Raw genomic sequence first — 14,600 nt, forward strand, 5'->3', positions numbered from 1 at the left:
CAACTCAGCTCCAGGTCCAGTTGCTGTTTTCTAGTTGCAGGGGGCGCAGCCCACCATCCCTTGCAGGAGTCAAACTGGCAACCTTGTGGTTGAGAGCCTGTGCTCCAACCAACTGAGCCATCTGGAAGCTCAGCGACAGCTCAGCTTAAGGTGCCGTGTTCAACCTTAGTTGCAGGGGGCACTGGCCACCATCCCTTGCGGGACTTGAGGAGTTGAACCAGCAACCTTGTGGTTGAGAGACCACTGGCCCATGTGGGAATCGAACCGGCAGCCTTCGGAGTTAGGAGCATGGAGCTCTAACCGCCTGAGCCACTGGGCTGGCCCCTGCTACTGTCTTTTTTTGTGTTGACTTTGTATCCTGCTACTCTGTTGAATTCATCTATTGGTTCTAACAGGTTTTTTTTTGTGTGTGGAATCTTTAAGGTTTTCTATATATAAACTCATATTATCTACAAACAGATATAATTTTACTTCTTCCTTTCTAATTCCTTTTCTTTCTTTTTCATGCCTAATTGCTCTGGCTAGAATTTCCAGTATTATGCTGAATAGAAGTGGTGAAAGTGGGTACCCTTGCCTTGTTCCTGATTTTAGAGGAAAAACATTCAGTCTTTCAACATTGAATGTAATGTTTGCTGTAGATTTTTCATATATGGCTTTTTAAATTTAAAGTCAATTTTGTCTGATATTAGTATGCCCACTTCTGCTTTCTTTGTGTTACTATTTTACAAGGAATATCTTTTCCCATGTTTTCACTTTCAATCTGTTTCTTTGAATCTAAAGTGTGTCTCTTGTAGACAACATATAGTTGGATCATGTGTTTTTATCCATTCTGCCAATCTCTGGCTTTTGGTTGGAGAGTTTAATCCTCTTACATTTAAAGTTATTTCTGATAAGGAGCAAATTACTCATACTTCCATAATTTTGCTATTTGTTTTTCACATGCCTTATAGCTTTATTTGTCCTTCATTCCTGCATTACTGTCTTCTTTTGTGCTTAGTTGATTTTTTTGTAGTGAAATGTTTAAATTCCTTTCTAATTTCCTTTTGTGTATATCCTATAGCTATTTTCTTTGTGGTTACCTTGGGGATTATATTTAACATTCTAAATTTATAACATTCTACTTGGAACTTATACCAGCTTAACTTCAATATCATACAAAAACTCTGCTCCTTTATAGCTCTATCCCCACCCCTTTGGTTATTGATGTCACAAAATTACATCTTTATACGTTGTGTACCCCAAAACATAAATAATTTTAAAAAATGCTTTAGTCTCCTAAATTATGTAGAAAGCAAAATGTGGAGTTACAAAGTTTTGTTACAATAATGGTAACTTTTATAATTGCCCAATATTTACTTGCATTGAGATATTTATTTCTTCATACAGCTTCCAGTTACTGTCTAGTGTCCTTTCATTTCACCTTGCAGAACTCCCTTCAGCATTTCTTGCAGGACAGGTATAGTGGTAATGAACTCCCTCAGCTTTTGTTTATCTGAGAATATCTTAATTTTGCCTTCACTTTTGAAGGACAGCTTTGGTGGATATAGGATCCTTGATTGACAGTTTTTTTCTTTTAGCACTTTGAATGAGTTGACCCATTGCATTCTGGCCTCTAAATTTTCTGACAAGAAATCTGTTCATTATTTTATTGAGAAGCTCTTGTGTGGGATGAGTCACTTCTCTCCTGCTGCTTTCAAGATTCTCTCTTTGTCTTTCAAAAGTTTGATTATAATGTGTCTAAGTGCAGGTCTTTTTGAGTTCATCGTACTAGGAATTCGTTGAGCTTCTTAGATGTTTATATGCATGTCTTTAATCAAATTTGGGAAGTTTTCAGCCATTATTTCTTCAAATGTTCTCTCCACCCTTTTCTCTCTTCTCCTTTGAGACTCCCATGATGTGTATGTTGGTGTGCTTAATGGTCTCCCATAGGCCCCTTAGGCTCTGTTCACTTTTCTCCAACCTTTTTTCTTTCTGTTACTCAGACTCAGTAATTTCCATGATCTTATCTTCAAGTTCACTGATTCTTTCTTCTGACTGCTCAAATCTGCCTATGAATATTTCTACAGCCATGTGTTGCTTAACAATAGGGATACGTTCTGTGAAATGCATCATTAGATGCTTTCATTGTTGTGCAAACATCACAGAATGCACTTACACAAACCTAGATGATATAGCCTACTACACATTTAGGTTATATGGTAAAGACTATTGTTCCGAGGCTAGAAAACCTGCACAGCTTGTTATTGTACTGGGTACTGTAGGCAATTATAATGCAACTGTAAGTATTTGTGTATCTAAATATAACCAAACATAGAAAAGGTACAGTAAGAATATGAATATAAAAAATTAAAAAATGGTACACCTGTATAAGGTACTTACCATGAATGGAGCTTGCAGGACTGGTAGTTGCTCTGGGTGAGTCACTCAGCGAGTGGTAATTGAATGCATAGGCCTAAGACATTACTGTACACTACTATAGACTTTATAAACACTGTACACTTAGGCTATACTACATTTATAAAAAGTAATTTTCAACTTAAAAAATTTTTTAACTTTTCAACTCTAACACTGCAGCTTAAAACACAAATACATTGTTACAGATGCACAAAAACATTTTCTGTCTTTATATCCTTATTCTATATGTATTCTACTTTTTAAAATTGAAAAACAATTTTTTATTTTTATTTTTTTTTGCTTTTTAAACTTTTTGGCTAAAAACTAAGACACTGGGGTGGCCGGATGGCTCAGTTGATTAGAGTGCAAGCTCTTAACAACAGGGTTGCTGGTTCAATTTCCACATGGGCCAGTGAACTGGGCCCTCCACAACTAGATTGAAGACAACAAGCTGCTGCTGAGCTGCTGGAGGAGCAGCCAGATGGTTCAGTTGGTTTGAGCTTGAGCTCTTAACAACAAGGCTGCCGATTCAACTCCTGCATGGGATGGTGGGCTGTGCCCCCTGTAACTAATGATTGAAATCGGCAACTGGACTTAAAGCTGAGCTGCACCCTCCACTAGAGGGCGCCCTCCAACTAGATTGAAGGACAATGACTTGGAGCTGATGGGTCCTGGAAAAACACACTGCTCCCCAATATTCTACACCACCCCCACCCCCCACGGCCAAAAATAACACAACACACACACACAAAACAAAACAAAACAAAACAAAACAAAACAAAACACTAAGATACAAACACACACAATAGCCCAGGCCTACACAGGGACAGGATCATCAATATCACTATTTCCCACCTCCACATATTGTCCCACTGGAAGGTTTTCAGGGACAATAACACACACTGAGCTGTCATCTCCTGTGCTAATGCCTTCTGCAATACCTCCTGAAGGACCTGCCTGAGGCGTTTCTTGAGAGGTGTCACTCCTTTCACAAATATGTCTGTGGTGGTTTGCTTGGTTGGTTTTTGTTTTCATCATGGTTCTCTTGTAGACAGATAATGCACTGTGACTATTTCTCTCTATTAATGAAAACCTTTTGGTGTTGGTGGGGTGAGGGGGGTCGTCTATGTTTTCAAACTTTTTAAGGAGCTTGTTGAGGTCTGCAAATATTCTGCTAAAACATTCACTGTAAATTTTCTTGGGTGTTCTTCTTTTTCTTCCCCTGCAGTTTCCTTCTCTCTCGCCTCTTCTCCAGCTATGCCCTCCTGTTCCAGTTCCAACAACTCCCCATTAGTCAGCTCCCCAGGAACCACATCCAGGGCTCCTCAGTGTCATTTTCACCCACTCACAGGCTCAACTTGTTTGCCATCTCAACCACAGCCCTGTTGATTTTTGCATCCTCCTCATCCTTGGCAAATACTTTGAAGTCATGAAAAACCTCTTGAGTATTTTCATCCAGATGCCATTCATACACTCCTTGGTGACAACACCCCAAGCCCAAGCAAGGTTCTTGATGTAGTCATAGATGTTGTCATTTTTCCAGAATTGCATCAGTGTCTTCCTTAGTTGCAGCAATAGTCTGAGCAAAGGTCCTCCTCAGGTAGTAGGTCTTAAAAGCTGTTATAACTCCATGATCCATTGGTTAGATCAAAGAGGTGATGTTTGGAGGGAGAAACACCACTTTGATATTGGGATAAAGATGACCAATAAAAGGACAAGCATTATCAACAATAAGCAAAATCTTGAAAGTTATGTTATTCTCCAAACAATACTTGTCTATTGTACTGGTATAGCAATTCAGGAGGGCATCTTGGAAGAGAAGCTGGGTCATCCATGACTGATTGCTGGGTCATCCATGACTGATGCAGTACACTGGCAGTGTGTACTTACTGATATGCTAGAAGGCTCTGGGGTTTCATTGTGCCAGATCAAAAAGGGTTTCAATCTGGGACAGCCAGCAAGCTCTTAATAACAGGGTTGCCAGTTCGACTCCCACATGGGCCATTGAGCTGTGCCCTCCACAACTACATTGAAGACAACGAGCTGCCGCTGAGCTGCCGGTGGTTGGCCGGATGACTCAGTTGGTTAGAGCATAAGTTTTTAACAACGAGGCTGCTGGTTCAACTAAGATTGGAAACAGGTGACTGGACTTGGAGCTGAGCTGCACCCTCCACAACTAGATTGAAGGACAACGACTTGACTTGGAGCTGATAGGCCCTGGAAAAACACACTATTTCCCAATATTCCCCAATTAAAAAGAAAAATTAAAACAACAAAAAAGGGTTTCAATTTGTAGCCTACAATGTTGTTATCTTGTCCTTAAAAGCCTTGAAACCTAGAATTGATTTGGCCTCCATAAGGATGAAAGTCCTTTCAGGCATCCATTTATAGAATAAGGAGGTTTCATCCATATTAAATATTTGTTCTGGCAAGTACTTTTCCTCCACAATCAGCTAGAGTTTCCAAAATTTCTTCAGCTACCTTCACACCAGCACTCGCAAACTTACCACTACCTTTCACATTATGTAATGAATCTTGAATGGTTTAAACTACCCAGAGCTAGCAGTAAATACAACATTGTAGTTGGGTCCAGTCTTTCCTTTCAACATTACAAACGGCTTTCCCTGTGATCGTCATGGTGCTGAAAGGGATATACTCTGTGTCTGGTCTTCAATCCAGGTCATTAGAAGTTTTTCCATGTCTGATATAGGCCCTTCTCGAATTTTTGTTAAGTCTCGTCTTCAATGAAGCAGACCCTTTAACAGCTTCCATCATTTCGTTCTTGCTTTTCAAGATCACAGCTATGGTGGAATGGAACATGCCTGACTGGCGAGCAATTACCATTACTGATTTCCCACCTTCATAGTTCTTAATCACTTTTAATTTGTGTCCAGGCCAATCATTCAACCTGGTATCTTACTGGCAACATTAATAGTGGATTTTGTAGGCTTAGCAGCCACAATGAAAGAAACAACACAAGATTAAATCAAGCACAAGAGAAAATGGTGCAATCAGAGATGTAAACACAAGATGTTAGAGGCTGCTGCTGGCATAATACAGCATACTGTTTTACAGCAAACAATTTTTTTTTATGAGTAGAAAGAGCACACTTTAAAATAACAACAATAAGTATAGTGTAGTAAATACATAAACCAGTAACATAGTCATTTATTATCATTATCAAGTGTTATGTACTGTACATAATTGCGTGCTATACTTTTATATGACTGATGGAGCAGTAGGTTTGTTTACTCCAGTATCACTACAATCACGAGTAACGCATGTTAGGATGGCTATGATGTTACTAGGTGATAGGAATTTTTCAGCTCCATTATAATCTTGTGGGACCACTGTTGTATATGTGGTCCATCACAGACTGAAACGTCATTATGTGGCATGTGACTGTAGTGAATTTCTCATTCAGTTATTGTACTTCACAGCCTCAGACCTTCTTCTTCTTATTTTTAGGTTTTCCATCTCTTTTTTCATGTTTCCATTTTGTTCACACATCATTTTCTTGACTTTCTCCACATCTTCCTTTAGTTCTTTGAGTATCTTTTAAGACAATTGTTTTAAAGTCTTTGTCTAGTAGATCTGCCATTTTTCAGGACAGATAATGTTGATTTACTTTTTCCTTTGAATGGCCGTACTTCCTGTTTTTTTGTATACCTTGTGATTTTCGTTGAACACTGGATATTTGAGTCCAATATTGTGATAACTTTGGAAATCAGATTCTTCTTCTCAGGGATTGTTGTTTTTATTATTTTGTTGTTGTTGTTGTTGTTGTAGGCTGTTTCCGTGCCAAGCATTAGCCTGAGGTATAAACTTAAGGTCTTCTCAGGTCTTTTCTGAGCATGAGTGGTCAATTTCTAATTTTCCTTGTGTACGCAGTTTTATTTTATTTTTTAAAATGTTTTAATCTTTGATGTCTGACTTCCAAAAGAGGAAAACAGAAAAATAAAGAAGGAAAAAAAGGGGCTCTGGCCCTTTAAATTCCTTAGAAGTCACTTCAGTCAGAGAGGAAGGGGCTTGCAACTGTGTGGGTGAGGTGCAACAACAATGGCTGCCCACCTCTTTGTCTGTACCTCTGTGACCAGAAGCAGCAATCAGTGATCACAGCACAGATCTCTCACACTTGGAGTATAGGGTCCTTTTTGCCCAACCTGGCTCCTGCAAGCTGTGTGCAAACTGCTCCAGGAACACTTGAACAGCTGCCTGCCATGAGGCTGGGGGTGGGGGATGGTAGCTGCTACTGTGCTAAGAGCTCAAATTGATTAAAATTAATCACAATTTACCATCCAAGGCTTCCCCTGGAAATTGCAATCCTTCAATAAGCTCCAGAGTTCCAAAGTAGTTACATCAGACAGACTCTGCCGGGGCAATTGTTGTCTAGGTGCAGAGACAGATTCCTGGCGCTTCCTACTCCACCATCTCCCCAAATCCTCTCTAACCTCTTATTGTTTTGAAGTCATCAGAATTTTCAGACTTGTTCATTTTGCTGGTAGTCATGGTTATCTAATTCCATTAAGTCAATACTTTCTATTTTCACTGAGATTGTGTCATAAAAAACATTGCCAAACACATATAACCATAATCAGAACTTCTTCCCAGGTATATCTCCTATCTCATTGTTAACTAGGAAACTCTCCTTAGCCCAATAAACTTTCTTTTTTGCTAGTATTATCATAAGATTGCTGACTAGAGAATTAAGCCCCCTCTTAATTCTTATAGGAATCGATACTTGTCTGTTAGTGTATGGGTTTCGTAATTTTACTAGTAATTGTCCAGAGTATCTGTTAATCAGCTTTTGTGTGGTCACTTTTAGGCTATGGCTTCTTAGGGGTCAGAGTCTGTTTTTGGTTTCCTTTGTATGCATTCAGCATAGTACCACTCATAAATGTTTGATATTTTATTTTTAAAGTGAAAAATTTCCAAACATTTACAAAAGAAGAATGGAGGGTATAATGAGCCCTGGTGTACCCATTACTCACTTTCAACACTTAACAATTCATAAAAAATCTCAATTCATCTCTACCGCTACCTATTCTAATATTATTTCAAAACAAATCCCAGGCACGATACAGTTTTAATTGTAAATATTTCAGTGTACCTCTCTAAAAAATGTACACCAAAAAATTATTACCAATTTCTTAATGTTATAAAATATATAATTAATGTTCAAACTTTCCCAAATGTTTCCTAAACATATTTTTACAATGTGTTCAAATTAGAATCCAAATAAGGCCCATATATTACAATTGATTGCTATGTCTCTTAAATCTCTCTCTTTTTTTTTTTAACAGGACTTTATTGGGGAACACTGTGTACTTCCAAGCCTTTTTCCCAAGTCAAGTTGTTGTCCTTTCAATCTTAGTTGTGGAGGGCGCAGCTCAGCTCCAGGTCCAGTTGCCGTTTTCTAGTTGCAGGAGGAACAACCCACCATGCCTTGTGGGACTTGAGGAGTTGAACTGGCAACCTTGTGGTTGAGAGCCCACTGGCCCATGTGGGAATCAAACCGGCAGCCTTCGGAGTTAGGAGCATGGAGCTCTAACCGCCTGAGCCACTGGGCTGGCCCCTTAAATCTCTTTTAAGATGTGGGTTCCCTCTCCAGATCTTTGTTTTTCTTCCCAGCAATTTTTTTTGTTGTTGTTGTTAAAGAAACCTGGTCATTGGTCCTACAGATTTTCCCCCAGTCTGGATTTTGCTGATTGCATCCTGAATGTGTTGTCATTTAACACATTCCTCTCTTCCTTGCATTTCCTGTAAATTGGTTTTCCAGGTAATGAGCTATATAGGAATATAACTGGATGCTCAAAGGCAGACGTTTAACTTTTTGTTAAGTTTCCCCTTTTTGTCCCTTTAAGAAGCTAGGTAAGAATGTGGCTGTCCCAAAGAGGTGTATAGTAAATGGAATTTATTGCCCAAATCTGTGTTAGTAAACCTTAAATATTTAGTATGATAACAACACAAACGTCGGTGTTTCCTTTCTGTTGTTCTCTGTAACACTCAATTCTTTGTTAACAGTTTAGGTTAAAAGGGGACATGGATATTGAAGGAACTAACTTAAATTGTCCAATTTTTCTAGTCCTAGCAACCTTGGATAAATATATAATAAAAAAGGAAGGTCAAAGCAATACCTAAAATTAGATTTTTGGAACGCTCACTCTCTATCTATACCCTTGAACCTTATGATAAACTATAAGCAAAAGCTGACTGTGATTTTCAAGTCATTCATAACCGAAGCATTTTGAGTAGGTAATACGAGAGTGGTTATAATAACAGATTTTGGCATTAAATAGAAATGGGTTCAAACAGTAGCTCTGCCACTGACCAGCCGTGTGATCTTGGATGAGTAACTTAAACTTGGTAAGCCTTAGTTTCTCAGCCATAAAAAGAAGATAATATCTACCTCATAGCATTAATGTGAGGAGCAAATGAAATAAAATAATTACATAAAGTATCAGTCCCATTGTTCATGTTATGTTTCCCCCCTGAGGGCAGAGACCAAGCCTGATTTACCGTCATATTCCGTGGTGGTCTGCTCACTTTTTTTCAATTTGACAGAATTTCAAATGGATTTAGCCTAGATCAGATTTCACTGAGAACAGGTCGGATATGAGGCTAATTCAATCCGGTTGTGTCCAAGTAGCCCAGGTTTCCGTATCACGGGGGCTAGCCAGTGTCTCTGACTGCAGTATTCCCTACTGAACTGCATGAGGAAATGAACAATGCTCTTCAAAGGCTGGCCTATGAGTCAAGAAACTGCAGTATGTTGTCTTTCTTAGCTAAAGTGATTAATCTGATCAAGGTTAAAGGAATTACAATTTCTTAACAGAAGCAAGAGCAATCCCCTGCAGTCACTGGTAGAAATTATACTGTAAATCAATTGTGAGTCCTTAGGAACTCTATATGCCAGACTACCTCAAGATGGCTTTCTACTCAGCATCATAACATGAGGTTGCACAAGGACACCCACTCAATCTAAGTGGGTGAGGACAGAAGGAATGCTCATCTCCAGAGCACTGAGCCCCAGGAGAGAGGCTGGGAAAACTGAAGCATCTCTCGTCCCATCCTTGAGAGTTAATCAGATAGGTATGGGTTTGAGGAGGCCTATAATGTATGATGAACAAAATGCATGAGTCTCTCTGGTGTTCCCTGCATCCAACAGTTTACTTGGTAAGGGGATTGGTTCAACTATTGGAAGAGAGTCAGAGGCTGACCAGAGAAGAAACACGGAGTTGTCCTAGCCCTTCTTCTGTCATGAACCTCTGTGTTCTAAAATGAATTTGAACTCATTGACCCGAATCTGGCTGTGGGTAGAGACTGCTAGTGGAGAGTATCCATCAAGCTGGGTGGTCAGGGGCTAAGAGAAGGAAGCAGAAAGGGAAAAGTAATCTTGAAAAGTGGAATTACCAACCTATAAGGAATCATATCAGTGAGCGTCCTGCTGGTTTCTGTGGCCATTTTTATTTTGTTTGCAAGTGCACCAAAGCCAAGAATCTGTAGGGGTTAAAAAAAAAAAAGGCAAATAATCATCTAATAATTATTTTACGTATTGCTTCGAGAAACACAGGTGTCCTTAGCATCTGGCAGGACAGGGAATGAAATACGTGACAGTCATGAAGGTTGCATGAAGGTTGGAGAGAGGGTCAGTTCAGTGGAGCAAAAAAGGCAGACGCTTTCTCCCTGACTCTTTGAATTCCCCAAATTCTTTTTAGCCTTGTAGCCAGAATGAAAAACAACTTTAGCCTTGGTCTCTGACATAGTAATAGGAATAAATGGACGCTCTGGACTTGTCTTTCCTCACCAACTTTCAACATCTAGAGCAAATATAAGCATGTTTTTAGGTAATAGCTGTATCAAGGTCTCCGTTTTAAAAGTTTTTAGATCTAGATATGTTGTGCCAGCATAAATAAACCTTTGGAGGGATTGTTGAGGCGTATTGAGAGTCGTATTACTGGTTAACCCTTAATAATATGGAACAGCATTTGACAGCACAAGGAAAAGGGTCTTCGGCAAAGCAATTACTTGCCTTTTCCCCCCATTCATTTATTTCTAAAATGGCAAGTCTCCCTTCCATTTCCACTAGAGGGGAAAATAGACAGCCTATCAGCTGTGCTCCTTGGAAAGCCCTCACACCAAAGCAAATTAAACCAGAGAAATGAGAACTCAATGTCTAGCTTTTAAAGTAATAATTACATAGTTGCTTTACTCCACTCTACTAATTCGTAAATCTTTTCCCAGCATCTACTCTAAGAGTTGAACTGGACACTGAGCAGTGTGGCAGTTGGTTTACCTGGGATGCTATGATTAGATGAAGACCCTTAGGAAGCCTACAGATCATAATGGAAGGAAGAATCTGGATCACAGCTTGAGTCAGAGAAGAATAGTTTGGTCTTTATATAGTTAAGGAACAAGAAGTGTGGCAAGTGGCCAAGGAACGAAAAATTAAAAAGCAAAAATAAATCACCCAAAGGCAACTATTATTGACACTTTTTTGGTGTTTGCTATACAGCTTAAATATACACACTACTAATACATTATGAATATACAGTATATACCATTTCTTATAGCTATGGGACCCTCAAATTATTTGTCAGTATATTCTACCTGGATCCAGATATAGCCTTGAAAATTTTCCTTATTATTTGAGAAGGCTACCTTCAGGACAGATTGGGGTATGTGTGCAAGTTCCTCCATCACATCTAAACAGTGGTTTCTTGATGGGTGTGAGAAGCTTTTTACACCTGAGGTTACAGCAGTCTCATCCTCCCTCTGCTGCTTACCTCACCACCAGGGGAAACATGGAGTTCTCTTTCCAGTTTTAAGCTGCATCTCCAATCCCTGCTATGTGGCAGAAAGCATTCCCAGTCACATGACATGTGTCTAGGTAGTATACGCCAGGCTTCAATAAACTTTGAGCATAAATGAAGTCACAAAAATGTTTAATTCCTAGATTGCAATAATTCTAAGACTTCGTCTACGTGCATTGCTGGGCCTCAGTTTCCTTCCTCACTTCCCCTTATGGTGCATCCTAATTATTTACAGCAGTCCCCAAAGGGATGTCTTCACCGTGGCTCACACAAGAATTTGTGAGCCATAGGAAAGCCATAGCAATCTTCACACTCTTGTCTCCTTTCCTAATAACCCTAAGTTAATGTTCATTGCCTTTGAGGTTGCTTGAAGGATTATCACTGTGATTCCTGTTGTCTCTTAAGAGAGTGTTGATTTGTGACTGCAGGGAGGGGCCTTGAGGTCATTATGCTAAGGAAATAAGCCAGACAGAAAAACAAATACTGTATAGTATCATTTATATGTAGAACCTAAAAAAACAAAACAAAACAAAAAACAGTCACACTCATAGAAACAGAAGGTAGAAGAGTGGTTGCCAGGGCCTAGTGGGTGGGGGAGATAGGAACAAATTGGCAAAAGGGTACAAACTTTCAGCTACAAGATGAATAAGGCCTGAGGGTCTAATGTAGAAATAACATGGTGACTATAGTTGATCACATTGAAATTTGATGAGAGTAGACTTTAAATGTTCACACACACATATACACAAAAGATAAATATGTAAGGTGATGGTGGTGGATGTGTTAATTAACCAGATGGGAGCATGCGTTCACAATGTACATGAATGTCAAATCAGCATGATGTACGCTTCAAGTAGCTTACAAGTTTATATGTCAACTATATATCCATAAAGCTGAACCGAGAGAAAGAGAGAAAGAACTGATGTCTGTGTCACAGATGCCATCTGCTGGTGACTCCAAAGCCTCAGTTTCCTAAGGTGCCAGAACTGGGCTGGGTTCGTGAAAAGGAGAGGTCGCCCCTGACTCCTCTCCCCAAACATCATACGTACATTGTCTCCTGGGCTCTAAGGCACCCCTGTGTTTTGAAAAGTCTTTTATAAAAGCAGCCTTTCAGCTTCTGGACTTTATGAATTAATAGCTTTTCAACTACTCCAAGAAAGAGAGAATACGTACCTCTGTAAGAGGTAGATAGACAAGTTATGAGACAGAGTTTGGTCTCAATTTCCAAAGCAATTCCCATACTTTCAATCACGAACGGTGTAGACCTGGATTAGTTAGTACAGGATAGTTTATGCTATGGCAACATACAAACCATGAGATCTTAACACGTAAAAGTTATTTTTCACCTGTGCAATCAGGGTCTCTCGGGAAGATTTTTGCATATGGTGTCTCAGGGATCCAGGCTCATTCTACCTGTGGTTTCTATCATGTCAACATACAGCCCCTAAGATGATCACAGCAGGGGAAGAGAGAGCATGGGGACTCACTAGTCTCCTATGCTGTGGCCCTAAGGTCACATGGTCCTGCCTGCCTACAAGGGTGGCTGGGAAATACAGGGGAGCACATGGATATTTGGTGAACTGTAAGTATTTCTGCAACAGAACACTTCTTAAGGGGAAACTATTTCTCAAGGACACCCAAAGAATCAATGATCCTAGTATGAGAAATGCTGACTTAAAACCCTGAGCTTTATTTATGAAAATATCTTTATCACTATAAAAATATTAATTATAATGGTAAAAAATAAATTTTACTAGTAGATTTTTAAAAAGAAACAAGAAATGTTATCATTAGACAGTGGTGAGCCCCAGCTCTGCCACTTACTCGTGATGTGGATGAGGTCATTCATTTCATAACTCGTCTCCTTTCATTTCTTTACTGTCACATAATGGGAACGAAAGGAGGCTGAATAGCAGTATGATTGCAACCACATTGAAATAGAAACAAAACTTCTACATAAAAGAAGATGGGAATTCGCCAACACTTGGCATAGGCCTATCATATACTTGTTTGAAAGAAGAAAGGACTGAATAACTGAAAATCGAAAAGTATCTATTGTAGTTGACTTTGGGTGGTGCAGCCATAGGAACTTTTTTCTTTTTTTTTTCTTATGTTTTACAAAATTGTTAGGATGAACCTGTATTATTTTCACAAGGGGGAAAACCCTTATTTTTAAGTAGTATGAAAGAGGCAATACATGAAAGTCCTTTGAAAATATGTATGTTTTACACATATAAGCTAATATTTAAAACTAAATATATTCAGTTTTGTCACAATTCAACAGGTTTTTAAAAATATTATTTTTACAGTCTTCTCTGAACCTTTCCCTTCCTAGGTTGCTTTTTGTTGAACTTTAAAAAGATCATTTTAAATGATCTGAACCATGAATTTGAGGCATCGAAACACTTACCAGAAAAACTTCCATGGGAAACTCAATGGGGTACTGATTAAAGGAAATTCGGATACATTTGTTCATTCTCAGAACAACAACAGCAGTTAGAAATAGTAGGATGCTGGTAGAATTAGCTTTTGGGAGAGACATGCAGTAGTTAACTATGTTCTGAAAGAAAACAAAATTACAGAGGCTTAGAAAGGGATATAATAATTGCCTAAAATCTAGAAAATGACACTCTTTCTAGATTAGTTCAAAAAGAATCCCTCCACCTGACCATTGCAGTGCACACCTGAAGCTGAAGCTGAATAATACTGAATGTCAACTATAATTTAATATATATGTATCGTCACAGGATGTGGAGTACAGCAGAGGGAATAGAGTCAGTGGAACTGTAACAGCTATATACGATGTCAGAGGGGTAGTAGATTGGGGGAGGGAGGTTATCACTTGACGAGGGGTGTAAATGTCTAACTATTACATTGTTTTGTACACCTGGAACTAATAATAATAAAAAATAAATCAATAAAAAGAAAGGGCAAAACAAAACAAAACAATACTAAGAAAAAGGCAAAATAATTTTCAGTAACTAAATTAAGATGTATTTTTGACTTAAAATATGAGTTTGTTTTGAAAGCACTCTTGTGAAAGTGAAAACTATTTCATTAAAATATAGATGATGCAAACATTATGGTCAATACCTTACAAATCTCATGGATATCCAAATGCCTTATGGAATAAATGAGGAGAATAAAAGCTATTGACATAGGCTGATGGGTTGATTTTTTTAAAAAAAATTTATTTTTAATTCTTGCTCTGAAGGAGTGCCTGATGCAAGCTGTTTGGCATTTTTTCTAAGTTTCTAATTTCTGAATTCTCATTTGAATTAAACTGTCCACTAATATCTAGCTCGTTGCATGTAGAGATATATCATAGAAACTGAATGAAATAGATGAAAAAACACATTAAAAAAAGAATCTCTCTGTGGTACTGCTGAGCAC

The 14,600-nt window shown here is 38.7% G+C and overlaps 1 protein-coding gene across 10 annotated transcripts in view; it reads right to left on the reverse strand.

Annotated features, from left to right (window-relative positions):
- SLC26A8 (solute carrier family 26 member 8) overlaps window positions 1-14,600 on the reverse strand; it is an 80,206-nt gene that overhangs the window by 24,726 nt on the left and 40,880 nt on the right. For 6 of the 10 annotated variants that reach the window (XM_074332852.1, XM_019738820.2, XM_019738824.2 and 3 more), the window contains 2 exons: window positions 13,618-13,767; window positions 9,812-9,894 (listed from right to left, as the gene is read on the reverse strand). In XM_074332852.1, the coding sequence (XP_074188953.1) occupies window positions 9,812-9,894; window positions 13,618-13,767 (233 nt within the window). The remainder of the gene's footprint in view (window positions 1-9,811; window positions 9,895-13,617; window positions 13,768-14,600) is intronic. The other 4 variants (XM_019738822.2, XM_074332851.1, XM_074332853.1 and 1 more) reach the window with 2 other exon arrangements.

This window comes from Rhinolophus sinicus, linkage group LG05, assembly GCF_036562045.2.
Source record: "Rhinolophus sinicus isolate RSC01 linkage group LG05, ASM3656204v1, whole genome shotgun sequence".
Lineage (NCBI taxonomy): Eukaryota > Metazoa > Chordata > Mammalia > Chiroptera > Rhinolophidae > Rhinolophus > Rhinolophus sinicus.